The sequence below is a fragment of the Cervus canadensis genome, chromosome 12 (assembly GCF_019320065.1).
Source record: "Cervus canadensis isolate Bull #8, Minnesota chromosome 12, ASM1932006v1, whole genome shotgun sequence".
In the NCBI taxonomy this organism is placed as follows: domain Eukaryota; kingdom Metazoa; phylum Chordata; class Mammalia; order Artiodactyla; family Cervidae; genus Cervus; species Cervus canadensis.
The window spans coordinates 29239042-29259227 of NC_057397.1; the positions used below are offsets into that span (position 1 = coordinate 29239042).

At 43.8% G+C, this 20186-nt stretch overlaps 1 protein-coding gene across 5 annotated transcripts in view; it reads left to right on the top strand.

Moving 5' to 3' along the window:
- TRIM55 (tripartite motif containing 55) overlaps positions 1 to 19246 on the top strand; it is a 59170-nt gene extending 39924 nt beyond the window's left edge. The window contains exons 10-12 of one of the 5 annotated variants that reach the window (XM_043483824.1): positions 238 to 525; positions 1862 to 1949; positions 3931 to 6343. In XM_043483824.1, the coding sequence (XP_043339759.1) occupies positions 238 to 525; positions 1862 to 1949; positions 3931 to 4073 (519 nt within the window). In that variant the 3' untranslated portion in view covers positions 4074 to 6343. Of the gene's footprint in view, positions 1 to 237; positions 526 to 1861; positions 1950 to 2017; positions 6344 to 18203 lie in introns of those variants that run through there. The other 4 variants (XM_043483826.1, XM_043483825.1, XM_043483827.1 and 1 more) reach the window with 4 other exon arrangements.
- The last annotated feature ends 940 nt before the right edge of the window (positions 19247 to 20186 follow it).

Here is a 20186-nt window from a genome sequence, read left to right on the forward strand (position 1 = left end):
CCTGACCAAGGCCACAGTCTAGTGAGACAAGCCCAGGAAAGAAGAGCGGGCACAAATAGATGCCGAGACAAGAATGCTGGCTGCATTCCTTGCCCTGAGCCCTTGGAGGGTGGGCTGAGCTGAAACACGCAAAAGATCGGGCCCACACACAGAGAGCTATCCCTTTGCAAGCCTGAAGGGAACTAAAATCCACTGCTTTTCTCTTTTTTTGCTTTTGAATTTACCCATCCTGTGAAGGGGGAGGTGGTGCCCACTGGCTCCCAGCAGACCACAGAGTCTGAAACTCCAGTCCCAGCAGCAACGGACACTGCGGATCCCTTGCTTTACCCTAGTTGGTATAAAGGCCAGACCCGGAAATCCACCGCCAACCCACCTTCCGCCCCAGGGAGCGGAAGTCTCGGGCGCGTAGGGCCTTCAGCTTCCGAGGATGCGCGTGCGCGGAAGGCTGAAGGGGCGGAAGCCGCAGCCAGGGAGAGGGCAGCAGTGAGTGGTAAGGATGCTAGCTCACCTGCAGCTACTTCTCAGGTTAGTGTCAATGAATGCTCTGGGGTCTGAATGCTCCCTGCGCCGCCTGGTCCCGCTGGGATGACAGCAAAGAGGAAGGGCTTCTGAAGGGGCGGACAGAACCTGGGGCCTGGGGGATAAGGGGAACAACTCATCTACCCCAAGTTGGCTTGTTTTTCTAAGCCTGACATGAAGTGAAAGAGACACCAATTTGACTTCATTTTGCCCGTGCGTGGCGACTCCACACCTGGTTGCCCAGGGGCGGGAGTGCAAGCGGGCCTGGCCCCTTGGCATGCAGGTGAAAGCTGCTTGTCTGCAGTGACTGGCTGGCGTCCCTGGTCCTCCTCTGCACTGGCCACTGGCCCTTGTTGGGCCTTTTATGCGTCCTCTTTTAGCTTCCAAAGACTAATCACTTGCTTCTGTGTCGTTCCCAACACCCAGCAGGCACGTTTGAGTCAAGTTCTGTGTCGGCTCTGGAAAATAACCTCTGATTCTTGGGTTTTGGTTTTGGGAGTGTGCTGGTGAAGGCTGGACAAAGATAGTTTTGGCTTAATTAAACTGGTGCTTCCTACGCATGTGCTGCTGGAAGCAGAAAAGCACATCGACTTCCCTCCTTTGGAATTTTTTAAGGGCCATTTAATGCCTCTTTTTTTTTTTTCTTATCAAAATGCAAGTTTGAAGTTCTTTTTTCTAACACTGGGATAGATGTTTGCATGGCTCAAAGATTCCACAGAAGAAATCTTCTACAATTTCTTCACAAGGAAGAATGTTCATGGTTACTCCATACCCATGAGTATTCTTTTTTTTTTTTTACCCATGAGTATTCTTAAATGACGTGTGGGTGTTGCCCAGACAGGGGCTAACGGAAAAAATATGCTCGAGTTCCGTGCTCCTGGGTCATCAGGTGATTTCAACAACAAATAGCATTTTTTCAAAAATCATAAAATTCTTACTATCTTAACTATCTGCTCAAGTGAACCTCGATTTCCATGAGGTAATAAATGGAAATGATTTTTGGAAAATTCAAAGATGGACATGCTTTCGTGCCATGTATTTATTTTCACGAATGAAAAATGACAAAAAAGATATGTTTGGTGTGAGGAAACCTTTGAAGGTTGTTTTAGGTTGTAAAAAAAGTGGAGTAGAAAGTTTTCTAAAAGATGGATGGGAAGTTTATTTCTGGAAAGTTTATGGGATTCCTTACATACTTAGTGGACATTGAGTCAAGCAGAAAAACAGTAATACAGTAACCCAAGATAGGAGCACAATTGAAATGAAAATGAAAAATCCATCTGAATGAGGATGAAAATATTATTTGTGATAATATCAGTGAAGCTTTCTTCTTGTTTTCTCACAGGAGTTAGGAATCTGCCTAGCACTTGTGGCTTTTCTTATACTTCACTACATCTGGCGTCAGATTCAATGCTTGATTTTTACTTTAATGGGTAGGAATCTTTTCTTTTCCCTTGACTAACATCTCATGTAGCTCTTCCATAATGTTTCTCTTCTGTAGGCCCAGAGATGACTTTCTCCCCCAATTCTGAGGCTCTGCCAATCTAAAAAGAACCAAGTTCCCAAGCACTACTCGTGGCCTCACGGCCCCTTCCTGAAGAGAATCACTCCGTCATCTAATCCTACGTGGAAGGGGATCCTGACTCAGAACAAGACTCATTGGGCAATTATTCAGTAATCCAGTGGGAGTGGACCCTCCATAATAGCCATAGAAAGTGTTAGTCACTCAGTCCTGTCCGACTTTTTGCGACCCCATGGACTGTAGCCCACCAGGCTCCTCTGTCCATGGGATTCTCCAGGCAGAACAGCCATTAGAGGAGGCCATTTTTCAAAGGTGTCCAGAATGCTGTGAGTAGTCTGTGCTCTTAGATGGATGACCAGCAAAGGCCTCATACAGGACTATGCAGGTTTCCATCAGTTCAGTAGCAGCATGTTATCTGCCTCACCAGAGAGGTACCCAGGTGGGCAGGTAACTGCTTTGGTGGGCAGGTGGACCAGGGGACTTCTGGTTCTCTCTGCACCCTCAGAGTCCACAGTGTCTCTCCTGAGAGAGGGGAGCCTGGGTGCAGTCACATAGGGGGCATTTCGGCCAAGTGAGATCTGAACGAATAAGGAGCCAGAGGGCCAATGTTCATTTACTGGCTGTAACAAATTAGAACCAAAGAGAAGTCATAAAGCCAACAGAGAGTATACTATTTTTGGTATGTTGTCTCATAGTCAAGCCTTTTCTTGATGACTGTTAGGAGGTTTAGGGACTAACCATCTTACTCCTTTCGTAACCTTTTGAATGTTATCAGCTTCATGAATCATATTTAAAGATTTAAACCCCACGTACTTTTGAGTAAATGACCCTGCTGGACCTGAGACCCAGTTCCCTGTGCCCGTAGCTCAGAAGTGATCCAGGGTGACTGGAGCTGAAAGGGCTCAGCTATTTCTGGCTCGCTGACTTTTCCCGGGTTGACACTGACTCTTCTGGAAGCTCCCCTCATAGCTCCTTTCTGCCTCATTAGCTGTCTACTCAGCGATGGCAGTAGGCTCCCCATAGGTCCCTGTCATGCCTATAACTGTGTGTGAATGGCACCTACCCCAGTGTCTAATAGCCATAACCTGTGTATTATAGAATGTTCTGAGTGTCTTTGTCAGCTCAAGGGCATAACTCCTCCACCTGTCATTTGTGATGAACAGCAGTGGGAGGAAGTTATTGGCCATGGGCTCAGTGGGGCAAATGGGGAGGGAGAGAAAAGTCCGTGCATAACTGGAATATCCTGAATAACTGTGGATCTGAATAATTGTCTGAAGAGTTCAGTTTATATTCTGAGAGTTCAGGTTTGGGACTTTGTTGCCATATGTCCTTGTAATGCTTCTCTGAGGCTGCGGGGGGAAAGTCATGCTTCTTGTCTGCTGTCCATTGGAGCCCATGTCATGGATGCTGTCATTCACATGCCTGTTGTGAGGGTGAGGCAGGGGGGTGGGGTTATAGGTAGAGGGTATGATGAATTGACTTTCACTACTGCCAAGAACCTTGGGTAGTATTTGGTGTTTGAGAAAGAGCCTTTCACCCAGAGAAGGGCACCTGTTTATGATGGAGGACCACTCTTTGATCCCTGCCTGAAAGGGGGTATGGACAGATTAATAGAGACCTCAACACAGCATCCGATTCCCCATCCCTGTGAAGGTTTTGCAGGCCTGATTCACCTTCAGTGCCTCAGAACTCAACTCACTAGATGTTTGTCCAATGCAAGGTCTTATGAAAACTAAAGATATAGAAGTTGGCGGAATTTAGATAAAGGTATATAAATTGGTATATTTAAATGGGCTCTATATAAGGTGGTTACAGCTCTTATTTAATTATATTGTGGGATAAACAAGGCTTCCTTGGTGGCTCAGAGGGTAAAGAATCTGCTTGCAATGCAGGCGACCCAGGTTCAATCCCTGGATCGGAAAGTTCCCGTGGAGTAGGAAATGGCGACGTGCTCCAGTATTCTTGCCTGGAAAATTGCTTGGACAGAGGAGCCTGGCTGGCTACAGTCCATGGGGTCACAAAGAGTCAGATATGACTGAGCGACCAGGCATGCAATGCAAGGTTAGCTTGTTACAATTTCACACTTTGTTAGTCTTTCCGTGAACATCTCCTTGATTCACTGGTGGTCTTATCTCTCTTAACCCATCCTGGGAAATAAGGTGGCCTTAGAATGACAGAAGCATCTCAGGCTCACTTGCTAATCTGTAAACTCACTTGAGCCCCATCAGAAGAACCACAATCCATTTAAGAAGGAAGATGTTTCCTGGTGCTTGCCTCAGGGACATTCACACAGTGAAAACTACCCTGTTCTTGCTGTCTGTGATTTCTGATGCCATAGCATGTACATTCTCTCTTCACCAAAGACATAGTCAGATTATGTGTTAGAAACTGGTGATGGCAAAAACCGGACGCCAGCTCTCTGCATGGGTGGTGACCCGGGATTCTGCTCTTTGTTAGATCAGAGGCACACTGTTGCCTTCCCCACCTTGGTTCTCCAAGAAAACTAACTGCTCAGCAAGGTTTGAATTCAGGCCTGTGTCACACTGTGCAAAGGTCCTATACATTAGCTGATCTTTAGCTGCAAAATCACCCTCAAAGTTCGCACCCTTCTAGACCCTGCCTGTTGTACACTCAGACAACACAAAGAGTTTGGTGGCAATTATATCTGATCTACTTCCTGTGTTAATTTTTAAATATTTTTTTAAGAAACTGCACCATGCCCCAGTCAACCTCAGAAGACAGAGCAATGATAAGTGGGGAGGGCACTGTGATCAGGTTGGCTGCGCTTGAAAAGCAGCCTCTATGAGCCTCATCTGCACTGCTTACATGCTAATTACACCTGAGGGTTAGCACAGGTTCCACCCCCATGCCCACCAGGACAACTGGAATTTTTATTGGGAATATGTGTGGCAATTAGATTTTCCCAGAAGCAGGAGCAGCAACAATGAAAGCCCCTCCACATTCCCCTTCGCCCTTCCCAGTGAGGTTTAGTGACTGTGGTTGGAGAAATTTGTCCAAACCACTTGATGGGAACAGGGATATCCAGAGAAATGTCTCCCTGCTTGGTAGATTAACTTGGCAGCTGCTCTGGCTGACACTCGAGCTGGACCCTGGCAGCTGCCTCAGGGTCAGAGGACCCCAGCCCCACACACATACACACACACACGCACACAGAGAGCCATTTGCTGTGAAGATGGGGTTTTTGACATTAAAAATCTCTGCCATTTCTGCCTCGTAAAGAACCACAGCTCACATATTTCACCAGAGCACGAAGCTGTAGTTGTCAGGGACCCTGAAAGCTTTTACCATATCATAGCTATTCGTAGTTGCAAGATTAGAATATCCACTTTCCACCGCACATTCCTCAAGCCTGAAAATAGACGAGCAAGTTGGTTAGAAATTGTGCTAAGGCCTGGGGCTCAGGAAAGATCTATGAAATCAAAAGGAAGGACTTCAGTTCAGTCCCAACTCTGGGCACTTAATTTCTTTGAGCCTCAGTTTTCTCATGAAGAAAATGAAACAACTGCTTGATGAAAGGATTCATCTATTTGCACAACATCAGAGAGTGAAAAATCTGGTACTAAAAATCTTATAAATTGTTTCAGGATGTTTTCATTGGGAGGGTTATGAACTTAGACCTGACAGATCATTCTGGCAAATGTAATAATAATAGATTTAGATAGCCTACTACATTTCCCCAAATGTATTTCTTGCCTTGAAGCTATTACACAAATCCCTAATTCCCAGACTATCTCCACATCTCCTGGACACCAATTTAGCTGAATGTTTACACAGCTGTGATTACCCTTTCAGATTCCATAAACCCCATAAAATCCAGGTCTGAAGTCTACCTACTGGTGCTTAGACCTCATGGCCCAGTAGAACAAAGGACTTAGAATGTACACAGTAAATGTAGTCACAGAAGATTAGATGAATGAAGGGATGAAAAATAGTGTGATTTTTAAAAATTTACCTTTTTTAATTGTAAGGTTCAGTAGGTTTTGACAGGTATGTAGCATTGTGTGGCTACAGGCCACAGTAAAGCTATAAAGTATTTCTATCCTCATGTGCCATTGCAGGTAATCTCCTTCTGGCATCCCAGCTGCTATTTTGCTGGTCATTATAGTTTCACCAGTTCTAGAAGATCATATAGATGAAAACATCCAATATACAGGCTGTTGTGACTGGTTTTTTCACTTGGCATATCATTCTTTTTTTTTAATTTATTTTTTTATTAGTTGGAGGCTAATTACTTCACAACATTTCAGTGGGTTTTGTCATACATTGATATGAATCAGCCATAGATTTACACGTATTCCCCATCCCAATCCCCCCTCCCACCTCCCTCTCCACCCGATTCCTCTGGGTCTTCCCAGTGCACCAGGCCCGAGCACTTGTCTCATGCATCCCACCTGGGCTGGTGATCTGTTTCACCATAGATAGTATACATGCTGTTCTTTTGAAATATCCCACCCTCACATTCTCCCACAGAGTTCAAAAGTCTGTTCTGTATTTCTGTGTCTCTTTTTCTGTTTTGCATATAGGGTTATCGTTACCATCTTTCTAAATTCCATATATATGTGTTAGTATGCTGTAATGTTCTTTATCTTTCTGGCTTACTTCACTCTGTATAAGGGGCTCCAGTTTCATCCATCTCATTAGGACTGGTTCAAATGAATTCTTTTTAACAGCTGAGTAATATTCCATGGTGTATATGTACCACGGCATATCATTCTTGAGTCATCCATTTGGTTGCATGTATCAGTAGCTCATTTCTTTATATTCCTGATTAGTATTCCATTGTATGGAGGTTTTCCAGATTTCTTTTTTAATTGGAGGATAATTGCTTTACAATGTTGCCTTGGTTTCTGCCATAAGACATGAATCAGCCATAATTACGATTTTCCAGATTTCTTTCTGTTTGATTTTTGGTTTGATTTCATTGTGGAGAGAGAATATTGTCTATATGGTTCCAGTTTTTTTAAAATGTACTAAGCTAACTTAGTGAATGTTCCATGTGCTGTTGAAAACCTTGTATTTTCTGTTGTTGCTGGGTGGAATGTTCTATGAATGTCCATCAGGTCAGTGAGTGTTGTTCAGGTTCATTATATCCTCACTGATTTCCTATGTACTTGTTTTATCAATTACTAAGAGAGGAATTTTGAGATCTCTGACTGTAATTGTGGATTTGTCTATTTATCCTTGCAGTTCTATCAGTTTTGCCTTATGTGTTTTGAAACTCTGTTTAGGTACCTATATTAGCATTGTTATATTTTCTCGAAGAGTTTATCCCTAGGAAAGTGTTAAAAAAAATAATAACTGTTTGTGTCTGCCTGCTTGAATGGGTTCACATACACTATTCTTTAAGGTACGGTAGAAAAGTTAGAGGACAGATGGGGGTCGCCTGTAGGAGGAAGGTACTGACAAAGCTTAACCTGTTCTAAACAGCTGGCCACAAGAAGACTCACAGCCTAAATCCAGCACGCCTGTCTCCCCTTCCTCCCACAGCCAGCAACAAGGCCTAGCAGAGCAAGGTCTTGACAGCCGAGGTGCCTGATGCTTTTAAGTGACTGGGCTCAACTTTACAATCTGATGATTAAGGTCTTTGGGGCCCTATTTTTAGTGCAGATGTAAATTGCTTTATGAGCTAAGATGTCTGTACATTTTAATGACATGCTTCTGTCCCAGTTCACTCCTTGTGCTGTCTACACCAGTTTCCACAGGACTGCAGAGCCCCCCCACTCCCCCCACAGCATGGGCCAGGGCCTTCCAACCCTGGGCTTGTCCTCTTGGCTGACAAGTTTCCCCACCCAAGGATTGACAAGAAGGTGCAGGTGGTCCTTCCTCCTGTCCTGAGGTTTGCCAGATGCTTCCTTTAGCATATATCATGATTTCAGAGACAGAGCATCGGGGACAATGTGGGTGACCCACACCTTTGGATTCTCTACCCTAAAACAGCAAAAGCAGTGTGTGGAGGGCAAGTCCAGAGCAGGAAGTGTCTCCAAGGAAAACCAGCCCGTGGCCATCTTAGTTCCCAGCCCCCGTTCCATAAATGTTGTCCTTTGAGGTTATAAAGGTGCTCCTTCAGGGAAAAATAAAAAAACATTTCTTGAAGAGGGAAGAAAAGAAGAAAGAAAGAAAGGAAGAGGGAAAGAAAGAAACATGGTACTAGCCAAGATTCTCTTCTCTTCTTGAAGCCCAGGGTTTATTTCCTAGACTCTCAGAAACCAATACATGTGTCCCCAGACCTGAGATCTTATCAAATTTCCCTACCTAAGATTTAGTCTCCTTGAAAATATCCATATTTTCTTAAACTGGGATGAACAGTAGCCAGTGTTCCAAGGAAAAGCAGGTATGTGGAGCTGTGGGTCCCCACAAGATATCACATGCAAAAAGATAAAGTAATTTTCATGCAAATAACCTTTGAGACCAAATCATTCAGTCCGATTTGGGTAAATATCAAGTCCACCTGCCACTAGGGACTCAGTGGTGAGCGATGCCTGAGGCAAAAGCTTCTTTCCTGCATGAGATTAATTTCACAAGGTACCAGAGAATGTTTTAAAAAATCAGTAGACCAAGAATATGATTTCCCATGAGTGTGACTACAGGTCCTATGTTCTTTGAAATGATCTATTTAATTTTCCAAAACAAACTGAAATGAATGAAAATTTAACTATGTTCTCTAAATTTAATTGAGGGATTCAGGGTGTCAAATTATTTTCAAACAGAAATCTCTACTGAGAGCAACTGCTTGTGTTATACAAATTAGGAGATTCAAGCTTATGAATCAAATCACTGATAAGCCAGGCACCCTGACTATGCTGGAATTTCACTTGGTAAAAACAGAGAAAAAATGATCAGCACTCAGGCCTACATTTACTGCATAATATTATCCAGGACTTGATATTCCTGGAAGTTATAAGAAGTTCTGATAATGAAATGCAAGCATTTTTACATAGAAAAAATTTTGGAGAGAGGAAGGATTTTATTTAAAGAAGTAAGTTTTAATGAGACTATTACATTAATATTATTATTGCTTTTTCATTTGTATCCTGCAACTGCACTTTTCTCTTTTTTTTCCCCCTACTGGGAAAGTGATATCCTAGCAAGTGTCAATTTGGGGGCTTTTCTAGAAGGGACTTCCCTGGTGACTCAGACAGTAAAGAATCTGCCTACAATGTGGGAGATCTGGGATCAGTCCCTGGGTTGGGAAGATCTCCTGGAGAAGGGAATGGCTACCGACTCCAGTATTCTTGCTTGGAGGATCTCATGCACAGAGTAGTCTGGTGGGCTACAGCCCATGGGGTCACAAAGAGTCAGACATGACTGAGCCACTAACACTAGAAGAGAAAAAACAAAATCTGTACTAAAACTGTACGCTATATTTCTCAAGATCAAATAGCTTCCTTAGTAATAGTCACTTGAATAGGAAGCTGAAATGGATGTATCTGTTTTAAAGAGGGAAATGTAATGTAAATTACGTGTGAGCAGTGTAATGAATAGAGAAGGCAATGGCACCCCTCTCCAGTACCCTTGCCTGGAAAATCCCATGGACGGAGAAGCCTGGCGGGCTGCAGTCCATGGGGTCGCTAAGGTTCAGACACGACTAAGCGACTTCACTTTCACTTTTCACTTTCATGCATTGGAGAAGGAAATGGCAACCCACTCCAGTGTTCTTGCCTGGAGAATCCCAGGGATGGGGGAGCCTGGTGGGCTGCTGTCTATGGGGTCGCATAGAGTCGGACACAACTGAAGCGACTTAGCAACAGCAGCCGTGTAATGAATTCATTTCCCCTGGCAACATGTGCCTGCAGTCCCACAATTCCATGAAAACAGTAACATAGGCACCTGGGAGAGCTTTCTGGGGGAGTTGTCATGACAAAGCTACTTGAGTTTTACTTCTGTAGTTTTTTTAGTATTTGTTATTCTGATTTAACCTAAGGCCCTTATTAGTGCTGTGCACCCTGTGGATTTTTCTCCCTTTATTTATGTATCTCAGTGATTTCCATGAAATGCCTTTTCCCCACTAGAACCCACAGGGAAAGAACAAATCCACCACTGTTCAAAGCATCTGAAAAACCAGTGCCGTGTGGCAAAGGCTATAACTAACGTGCACATTGCTTTATCCTGTGCAAGGTCTTTCACAGAGATTCTCTCATTTAAACTTCACAACAACCCTGCACAGTAGGAATTTTTTAACTTCCTCACTTTTAAAATTTGACATTGTTACTGTTATTTTTTCATAAAATTAGTTTTGTTGAAGTATAATTGATTTACAGTGGTGTTAACGTCTGCGGTACAGCAAAGTGATTCAGTTATTATAAAACTTCCTCATTTCTAAGTAGAGGATCACAGAGGGTGAGTGACTTGCTCCAAATTATGGAGCAGCTGGGAGCCTGGTGCTCAGTGACCCCTTGTCCACCACCACGGAGTACGTGCCTGCAGTAGAATGGAGGTCACACCCACATCTAGGGCAAGTGGGTGAATCCCCACTTTATCAGGGTTGATGTGATTGAAGCAAAAACAGTGTGACCAAGGGTTCTCTGCATTGACTCACCCCTCACGACACGCTGGCACAGACAGGTCAGTTCTAGGCTCCCACCCCCTGCACCCGTCCTTCAGTTGCTGAGCCCCCTCCGCCCCATCTCTGACTTGTGGGGGTGCAGTCAGCCTATCTCTCATGCTCAGCAGCTCTGGCTGCCTCTTTTCCCTTTGGGGTTCTGATCTCAGCACTTTATCTTTAGAGTTACTCTGAGCCAGTTCCTCAACCATCCTCTGTTTTCTCGTCCATGAACTGGGCATAACAATACCATTGACCTCCCATGGCTCTTGAGGAAAACCTATTGTTTCCTTCACACAAGGCAAAGAAGTCCTATCTGTGAGGAGTTGATAATCTAATTAGCATCCTTTGTAATAAAGTTCTCCTTTCAGAAAGGCTGAGCACACACACTCTGCTGGACACATAATGGCGGGTCCATACCTGAGAAGAAGGCTGACTGTAAATGTCTGCAAAACTGTGACATTGACATTTTCACTTCTCCTTCCTGCCCCCCACCCCAACTCCCTCTATTCCTAGAGGCCGTGTTTGAAACAGCCCAAAGTCAAAGTCCACCAGTCAAAGTACACCAGACATCTTCCTCCAGGTTAAGAAAAAGGAGTGAATTTAATTTCTTCTTGTTTCATAGGCCTGGTTTCTGATCTTCCCTAACTGAGCAAGACAGAGGCAGCTAAAGGCAGTGAAGCCCCCAGATCCGCTCCATCCATCCCTTCCATCCCTCAGTGCTCAGAGCTGTGAATTCTCCTAAGGGGAAAAATGCCCTTTAGTGAATGTTTTCCTCCCAGGGCTCCTGGTGTTGGGGGAGGGGAGGGTGTGTCTTCTTTATCCTTTCCTCCAGCATCCATGGAGAGGGTGCTGTATATTCACAGCTCTGTGCTGCGGTCCTGACATACCTCAGTGCTCTGCCACTGAGCTGTAAAGACTGTATCCCTGTGACAGAAATGCCCAGGATAGACCTGCCCAACCGAGTTTCCGGGGCTCAGGCTCTTGGCTGTGAGTCACAGACCAGGCCCCAGGCACTTCCCAGCCCTTGATGACTGGCCCAGGCTCTTGGCTGTCCTCTCTTTTCCAGCCTGGAATCCATGATGCTTAAGCTATCCAAGGCCCGAGGTTCAGGAATGCTGAGTAGGGAGCAGCCAGTGCTTGGGTTTAGTCCCTCTGAATAAATACTCTAACCCTGCCCTCAGCATTCCCTCTAACACCTGTTTGCAGCATCTGGCTCTGACTCTCTGACTCAGCCCAGCAGGTGCAGGACAGACCCTGGTGGTCACCCACCCAGCGGCCTCCAGTCTAGCCTTACCCTTCCCACTGTCATTCTTTTAAGGCAGATGGCTTTCATTGTAGAAGGCCAGAGCTTCCTCTGGATTGGCCCAGAAAGACTGGCTTTTAACATGCAGTGGTAACCAGATCCTTCCGTCAGGTAGAATTTGTGATTGCCATTCGAAGCGGCAGAGTGGAGGGGGCCATCCAAGGGCGGGGTCTGGACACAGTGTCCTCGCTGCCCGCCCCCCTCCTCTTCCCGGCCGGGCATGTGACTGACATACAGCAGCCAGCCCGCAGGGTCAGGCAGGACAATTTCTAGGTAAAGTGGTATCTGGCAGGAGTGGACCTGAAGCTGTCAGCATCCATCAGTCTCTTGGTTGCAATTCAATGTATCTGATCAGTTAGTATCGCTTGGATATGCCTGAGGGAATGGAACATGGGCCAGGTACAAAGTAACGGATCAGAATCGTGGGTGCTACAGGAGATGGTCATTTGGAGAAGGGCTGAGGCTGGCACCTACGGAGGCCCTGGGAAGCTGAGAGGCAGCCTGAGGGCACTGGTCACTCATTACAACGACCTGGTGCAGCTCACTCTTTTACTTTAGGCCAGCAAAAAGTAATTTCTCTTATAAACATGGCTACCCTGACTTATGCCTGCATAAACATTAGGAAAGCATCTGTTTCGTTTTGTTCAATCAAGTGGACCAAGGCCTGTAGGTAAAGGCACTCATGCTCAGTCACTAAGCCATGTCTGTCTCTGCTGTGACCCCATGGACTGCAGCCCACCAGGCTCCTCTGTCCATGGGATTTCTCAGGCAAGGATACTGGCGTGGATTGCCATTGCCTTCTCCAGGGGATCTTCCTAACCCAGGCATCAAATCTGCATCTCCTGCATTGGCAGACAGATTCTTTACCACTCAACCACCTGGGAAGCCCAGTATCACTAAGTAAATTTCCACTATTATGCAACCAATCTCCGGAACTTTTTCATTTGCAAAACTGAAACTCTACACTCATTAAACAACATCTTTCCATTGTCTCCTTCCCCAGCCATTGGCAAGCAGCATTCTACTTTCTGTTTGGATGAATTTGACAACTCTAGATAGTGGGGTGGTACTGTAGCTTTTAGTGACTTGCTTATTTCACTCAGCATAACATCCTCAAGGTTCGCCCATGCTGCAGCAGGTGTCAGAATTTCCTTTCTGTTTAAGATTGAGTGGTGCTGGAGAAGACTCCTGAGAGTCCTTTGGACAGCAAGGAGATCAAAACAGTCAACCCTAAAGGAAGTCAGCCCTGAATATTCATTGGAAGGCCTGATGCTGAAGCGCCAATACTTTGGTCACCTGATGCAAAAAACCAACTCATTGGAAAAGACCCTGATGCTGGGGAAGATTGAGGGCAGGAGGAGAAGGAGGCGACAGAGGATGAGATGGTTGGACGGCGTCACCGACTCAATGGACATGAGTTTAAGCAAGCTCTGGAAGATGATGAAGGACAGGGAAGCCTGGCATAGTGCAGTCCGTGGGGTTGCAAAGAGTCAGACATGACTGAACAACAACACTATCCCATTGTATGTATATGCCACATTTTGTTTATTTACCCATTGATGGACACTCAAGTTGCTTCCTCTTAGCTGTTGTGATAGTGCCACTGTAAGCATGAGGGTACAAATATGTGTGAGTTCCTGCCTTCAGATCTTTGGGGTATATACCAAAACATGGAATTGCTGGATTGTATGGTAATCCCATGTTCAAATTTTGAGGAACTGCGATGCTCTGTTACACCATTTTACATTCCCACCAAGTGACAAGAGTTTCTTTTTCTCCATGTTCTTGCACCTGATTCTTGATGTCTGCAACTAATTAAAGTCTTTTTCAAAGTACCATGCAGAGTTCAGGCCAAGCCAACACTGGCCATAGCCTGAAACTGTCCTGTACTCAGGGACAGATTGCCCACAAGCCTCTGGCAGAATGCATGCTCCTCAATCTCCATCAGCAAGAAATGGCGCTAGATGATAACATGAGAAGGATGCTGCCCACACATCACTCAGCCCTGAGTAAAAGCGCCTCTCATGACCCTCCCCTTCTATGCAGGGAAAAGATACTCTAGTACCATAATCTGACACTGCATTAATTCCCTTTCAAAGGACATTTGATAGCAGCATCAAATAAATCAAAGGAAAATAAAAGGTTTTATGTTTCTGACTGAGTCTGGTTCATGAATACCCAGAATTTCTGGTCAAGTTCATCTGAGAAAAATAGTCTTTCCTTTGAGCAAAGGTGTATCACCCCCTTCTGCTGGTCTTCTGTGGATCTTGACTGAACTGGGTCTCACAGTTGAGATGGAAAACTCTGCCTCCCTATTCTATCTCCTGGTTTTATTTTATTACTAAAACTCATACTTCTTATCTGAAGCCCTGTGCTGACAGAGCAGTGTTAAATGATGGTTGTAGGTTTGTTCATTTGTTACCTGAGGAAAATGTGTGAAATTTAGAAATAATATGGGACTAACAATCCTTTCTTCCCTTTGTCATGCACCTTGGACCAAACTCCAACTCAGGACAAACTCAAAAGCAGGTAGAGAAGATCAGTGCTTATCATTCTCTGTCCTTTGTTCAGATTCATGGGACATCAGTATTCCTAAGAAACAGCACTTCCTGTGATGAAGGATAGCCAGCATTTGGAAAACTATTTAAAGGAATGCATATATAAAATTCTCTTGAGGAAGGCTGTAGGGAAAATGTCTGCTTATGATTGAAAGCGTGCATGCATGCTCAGTCATGTCCAACTCTCTGTGACTCCATGGACTGTAGCCTGCCAGGCCCTCTGTCCACGGGATTTTTCCAGGCAAGAATATTGGAGTGGGTTGCGATGCCCTCCTCCAGGAGATCTTCCTAACACAGGCATCGAACCTGTGTCTCTTCCATCTCCTGCATTGGCAGACAGGTTCTTTTACCACTGGCGTCACCCGGGAAGAACCTATGATTGAATAGACTGTGCGTATAGAAAGATTTCTAAAATTTTAACTCATTCTTCCTTTATGAGAGAGCCATATATAAAGTCAGGCCACATGGAGATACACTGGACTGGGTGATGGATAGTCATGATTACAACATGCCAAAAGAACTGAAACATACATGATGTCCAGTTCTGAAAAGATGAACATCCCCAATACAACTGTCTTTCTTTACTGAGGGTCCTGGCTGTTGTGTATCATTCCTCACAAATAGTCCCCAGGTGATTCTGCCTGGAAGAGGAGCCTCTTCGCTAATATGAGAAAGAAGAAAGGAAGGAAGGAAATGACATTTATGAAGCATTTAATATAAGTAAGTCACGTGCAAAGTGCTTTAGGTACATTATTTATTCAGTCCTTACGACAGCCTTGTGGGATAGGGTACATGCGTGCTAAGTCACTTCAGTTGTGTCCGACTCTTTGTGATGTATGGACAGTGGCCTGCCAGGCTCCTCTGTCCATGGGGATTCTCCAGGCAAGAATCCTGGAGTGGGTTGCCATGCCCTCCTCTAGGGGATTTCCTGACCCAGGGATTGAACCCATGTCTCTTATGTCCCCTGCATTTGCAGGCAGGTTATAGGGTGTCATCTCTGTTTTACAGAAGAGAAAACAAAAGGCTCAGAGAGGTTAAGTGTCTTGCCCGAGTCATATTGCTAATGAATTGTTATTCTGGGATTCGAAACCAGGCTCAGCCTCTTTGCATAAAACTTCCTTGCTGAGATGGTTGGGGACCCTCAAGTTCACATAAACAAGACCAAGGAGACAGTGTGATCACCTACAGATACTCAGAATAATCTCTGCTCTTGGCCCCCACTCTGGCACCAGCCTTTCTTCCCTGAAAGATAGCATTTGTCCATATTGTTAGAAGGAAAAATCTAATAACTGACTGAAATGTGAGGGTGTTAAAACAGCGAACCCAAACTATTTGACACCAAGTTTTGAAGGTTGTAGGGTATTAACTGCTAAAACATTTTAAATGGAAGATAGATTTTCCATTGGTCTTCCCGGGTAGCACCAATGGTAAAGAATCTGCCTGCAATGTAGGAGACCTGGGTTCAGATCAGGTGTGAACCTGCCTGGTTCAATCCATGGGTCAGGAAGATCCCCTGGAGAAGGACATGGCAACCCACTCCAGTATCCTTGCCTGGGAAATTCCATGGACAGAGGAGCCTGGTGGACTAAAATCCATGGGATCGCAGAGTTGGACACGACTAACACACAGATTCTAATCTTGAATATAAAAAAGCACAGAAATACAAATTCCAAAAGCCATCTCAAATAGCTTGCACACCCCCAGCAGTGTCACAAAGATTCTGTCCCACACAGACTATACCTTACACAGCTAGTTTCACCCTTTAGATATTTCAGGACAACTGTCACAGAAGTTTCCTCTAGATTAGAAGTTGCCTTCAAGAAAAAGAGGCTACACAGTGAAGCCTGATGGTCCGTTCATCTATGCAAAATTCACTGTTCGTTCATACAGAATGGCTAGAAAAAAAGTGCTTTACATATCAATGATGTGCCCAGATCACTTGGGTTTTTTGTTAGGATTCATGAGAGTAAGGGTGACTCTGATGGGGACGAGAAGAGTTTGGTATGCATAAACAGGTTCTGTCAGTTCAGTTGCTGAGCTGTGTCCAACTGTTTGCAACCCCATGGACTGCAGCACACCAGACCTCCCTGTCCATCACCAACTCCTGGAGTTTACTCAAGCTCATGTCCATCGCGTCAGTGACGCCATCCAACCATCTCATCCTCTGTCGTCCCCTCCTCCTCCTGCCCTCGATCTTTCCCAGCATCTGGGTCTTTTCCAATGAGTCGGTTCTTTGCATCAGGTGGCCAAAGTATTGGAGTTTCAGCTTCAGTATCAGTCCTTCCAATGAATATTCAGGACTGATTTCCTTTAGGATTGACTGGTTGGATCTCCTTGCAGTCCACAGTTCAAAAGCAGCAATTCTTCGGTGCTCAGCGTTCTTTATAGTCCAACTCTCACATCCATATATGACTACTGGAAAAACCATAGCTTTGACTAGATGGACCTCTGTCAAGATGATGTTTATTCCACCTTAACTTCAAGGACATCCAGGTAGCTAACCCGTTACCAACAGAATCTAATAACAGCCTTTTTAAAAAAGAAGCCAAATCACACTTGATGTCTCAGCTATTCCTTTATAGAAAACTACCTGCTTCAGTTTTATTCTAATAAAAATAATATGATTCCATGGCTAATATGATTTTATGGCCCCCCTTAACTTTTTATCAGGGAGCAACATCACAGGGGGAAGGGTAATCCTAAAGCCTTAAGGACTTGGGATAATTTTACTGAACTTGAAAGATTACCCCCCAATATATCTTTAGGGCAAAATCAGGTAAAGTGTAGGACAAGCGCTCATTTTTCACTTGAAACTGTTTTGAGTGGCAACAAAACAACACACTCACTGAAGTCGTGCTTTGCCTGTGCCGGATGTTGTCCAATCATATAGCAGCTTCAAAAAATCACCCTGGGTGTCTGGGTTGAATGCATGTGCCCACCTCATTGCTTTGGTATCAGCAGCATTCTAATCTCACAGGGTAACTTTACCAGTGAAGTCATCAGAATATGTTAGTCTATGTTAGACGTTTCTCCTAGGAAGAACTGTGTTTGTCATACTTTCCACGTAAGGAGTTTGTGTTTTTACAACACATTGCATTTCAGCAAGACTTCTTTATGAGTATCCCTGATTCTACTAAACTGTTATTTTTTAAACTCAAAGCATACATTTCACTTTCGAGATTAGATTCAAAATCATAACTTATGATTTGTCTGGTATCTATAAAAGATACCTCATTAGAAATGTTTATGTGAGTAGATTTTATTGCCTAGAGAAAGGAGTCCTTTCTCAAAACCTGCAGTTTTGCAAAATTTACTTATATATTTTTCACATGTTTTTAGAAATTCTTAATTTAGCAGTGGAGAGATTTATGTCATGTGATGTAGCAAAGTCATTTAATTTAGGATTTTATCTTAGCCTTTTCTAAATCCAAACTCCTGTTAGTTTTAATATGATTTTCATCTCAGTAAATCCTATACAGGTCGATTTAAAAAAGAGTAGAATAGCCTATACTCTTTCCCTAGAACTTTCCTCCACTGCATGCATTACTGTTACCCCTGCGTGTGAAATCCTTTCATGGCTCTTGGCCACAGCCAAGATAACCTGAGCTTGCTCTCCATTCCTAATAATAATTATGTCCTATATAATTATTATTATCCTTTCTCCTCGGTAGAAGAGTGACTGGACCAGCTTGCAAAGGACTGGCCTCTTTTCCCTCTGATGCAGGTTTTCTTCTGTTGCAGACTGGATTTGAGAACTCTCCCCTCCAGAGACAGGCTGCCACTTCAGGGAGCGGGAACGGAGCTGATTCTGAGCCAGCTCGCCACGTCTTCTCCTTTTCCTGGTTGAACTCCCTCAATGAATGATATTCATTCCAACTGCTGCACCTCTGTCTGCCTGGCTGAGATGCTCAAAGGCAGCAGGGACCCAGATGAAACTAGGATCATGTAGATGATGAAAGGGACCTCTGAATGGCATTTCTACCAAAAATACCCTTTAATTCCAGATGACTTAGCTAACACATTGAGGGAGAACAATGCTCTGAGAAGAAAGTTGCAGAAAAGCATTGGGGAAAAAAGGAACTTGATCTTATGCAAATTTTTTATTGTGTGGGAAACGTTATGAAGGGTATGTAGGTGTGGTATGTGTGTGTATGCATCAGTAACAAGTGGCAAGCGTTGAAAGAAGTGGGCACTACACTCGTCTCTAATAGGTACTGGCTTTTGTTCTGATATCATAGTAGCTGTTATTCTCTTTCCTCTTTAACAGTGCAGGTGGTCAGTGAAATTCAGTGTTAATTCAGAAGTGACCGATTTATCAATATATGGACAAAAGGTAAATCATTGACCAAAGATATGAGATGCTTCACAAAGCTTTTCTCTTTTCCACAACAGATGTCGCTGGATGGACATCCAGAAATGTTCTTTGTCTCTGGTGACACTTTCCTAGTCCAGAAGGCAAAGGCCAATGACATTTCTTGTGACATTTTTCTAATCTTAGTTTCAAATATGCAGATATCACGTACTTTACCTGAAAAAGACTTTTCAACAGGAACCGTCTACTGTCTCATGTATCCACTGAGGCACCAATCTGAACTATAGAGCAACTGCATGTATTTAAATATATATATACACACACACACGCAATACATATTATACATGTACATATATATGTATTTAAATCATGTGTTGTCCCCCCATAACACCTCATTCAAAACATAAGTTTTGTAAAGTTAAGTTTTAACTTCACTCTGTATGAACTCTTAAATAAATGCTGTTTTTAACAACTTAGTCTTACAGTGATTTATTGTGTTCATATCATTGTATTAATACATTAGTCAAGTGAATTTAAAGGGTCTCAAGGGAATAGGCATCTTCGTACATCCAAATTGATTTTGAAATATTAAACACTCGATTGAATTTTTATTTTTTTTTTTTTTTTTTTTTTTTTTTTTTTTTTTTTTTTTTTTTTTTTTTTTTTTTTTATTAGTTGGAGGCTAATTACTTCACAACATTTCAGTGGGTTTTTGTCATACATTGATATGAATCAGCCATAGATTTACACTTATTCCCCATCCCGATCCCACCCTCCAACCTCCCTCTTCACCCGACTCCTCTGGGTCTTCCCAGTGCACCAGGCCCGAGCACTTGTCTCATGCATCCCACCTGGGCTGGTGATCTGTTTCACCATAGATAGTATACATGCTGTTCTTTTGAAACATCCACCCTCACATTCTCCCACAGAGTTCAAAAGTCTGTTCTGTATTTCTGTGTCTCTTTTTCTGTTTTGCATATAGGGTTATCGTTACCATCTTTCTAAATTCCATATATATGTGTTAGTATGCTGTAATGTTCTTTATCTTTCTGGCTTACTTCACTCTGTATAAGGGGCTCCAGTTTCATCCATCTCATTAGGACTGATTCAAATGAATTCTTTTTGACAGCTGAGTAATATTCCATGGTGTATATGTACCACAGCTTCCTTATCCATTCATCTGCTGATGGGCATCTAGGTTGCTTCCATGTCCTGGCTATTATAAACAGTGCTGCGATGAACATTGGGGTGCACGTGTCTCTTTCAGATCTGGTTTCCTCAGTGTGTATGCCCAGAAGTGGGATTGCTGGGTCATATGGCAGTTCTATTTCCAGTTTTTTAAGGAATCTCCACACTGTTTTCCATAGTGGCTGTACTAGTTTGCATTCCCACCAACAGTGTAAGAGGGTTCC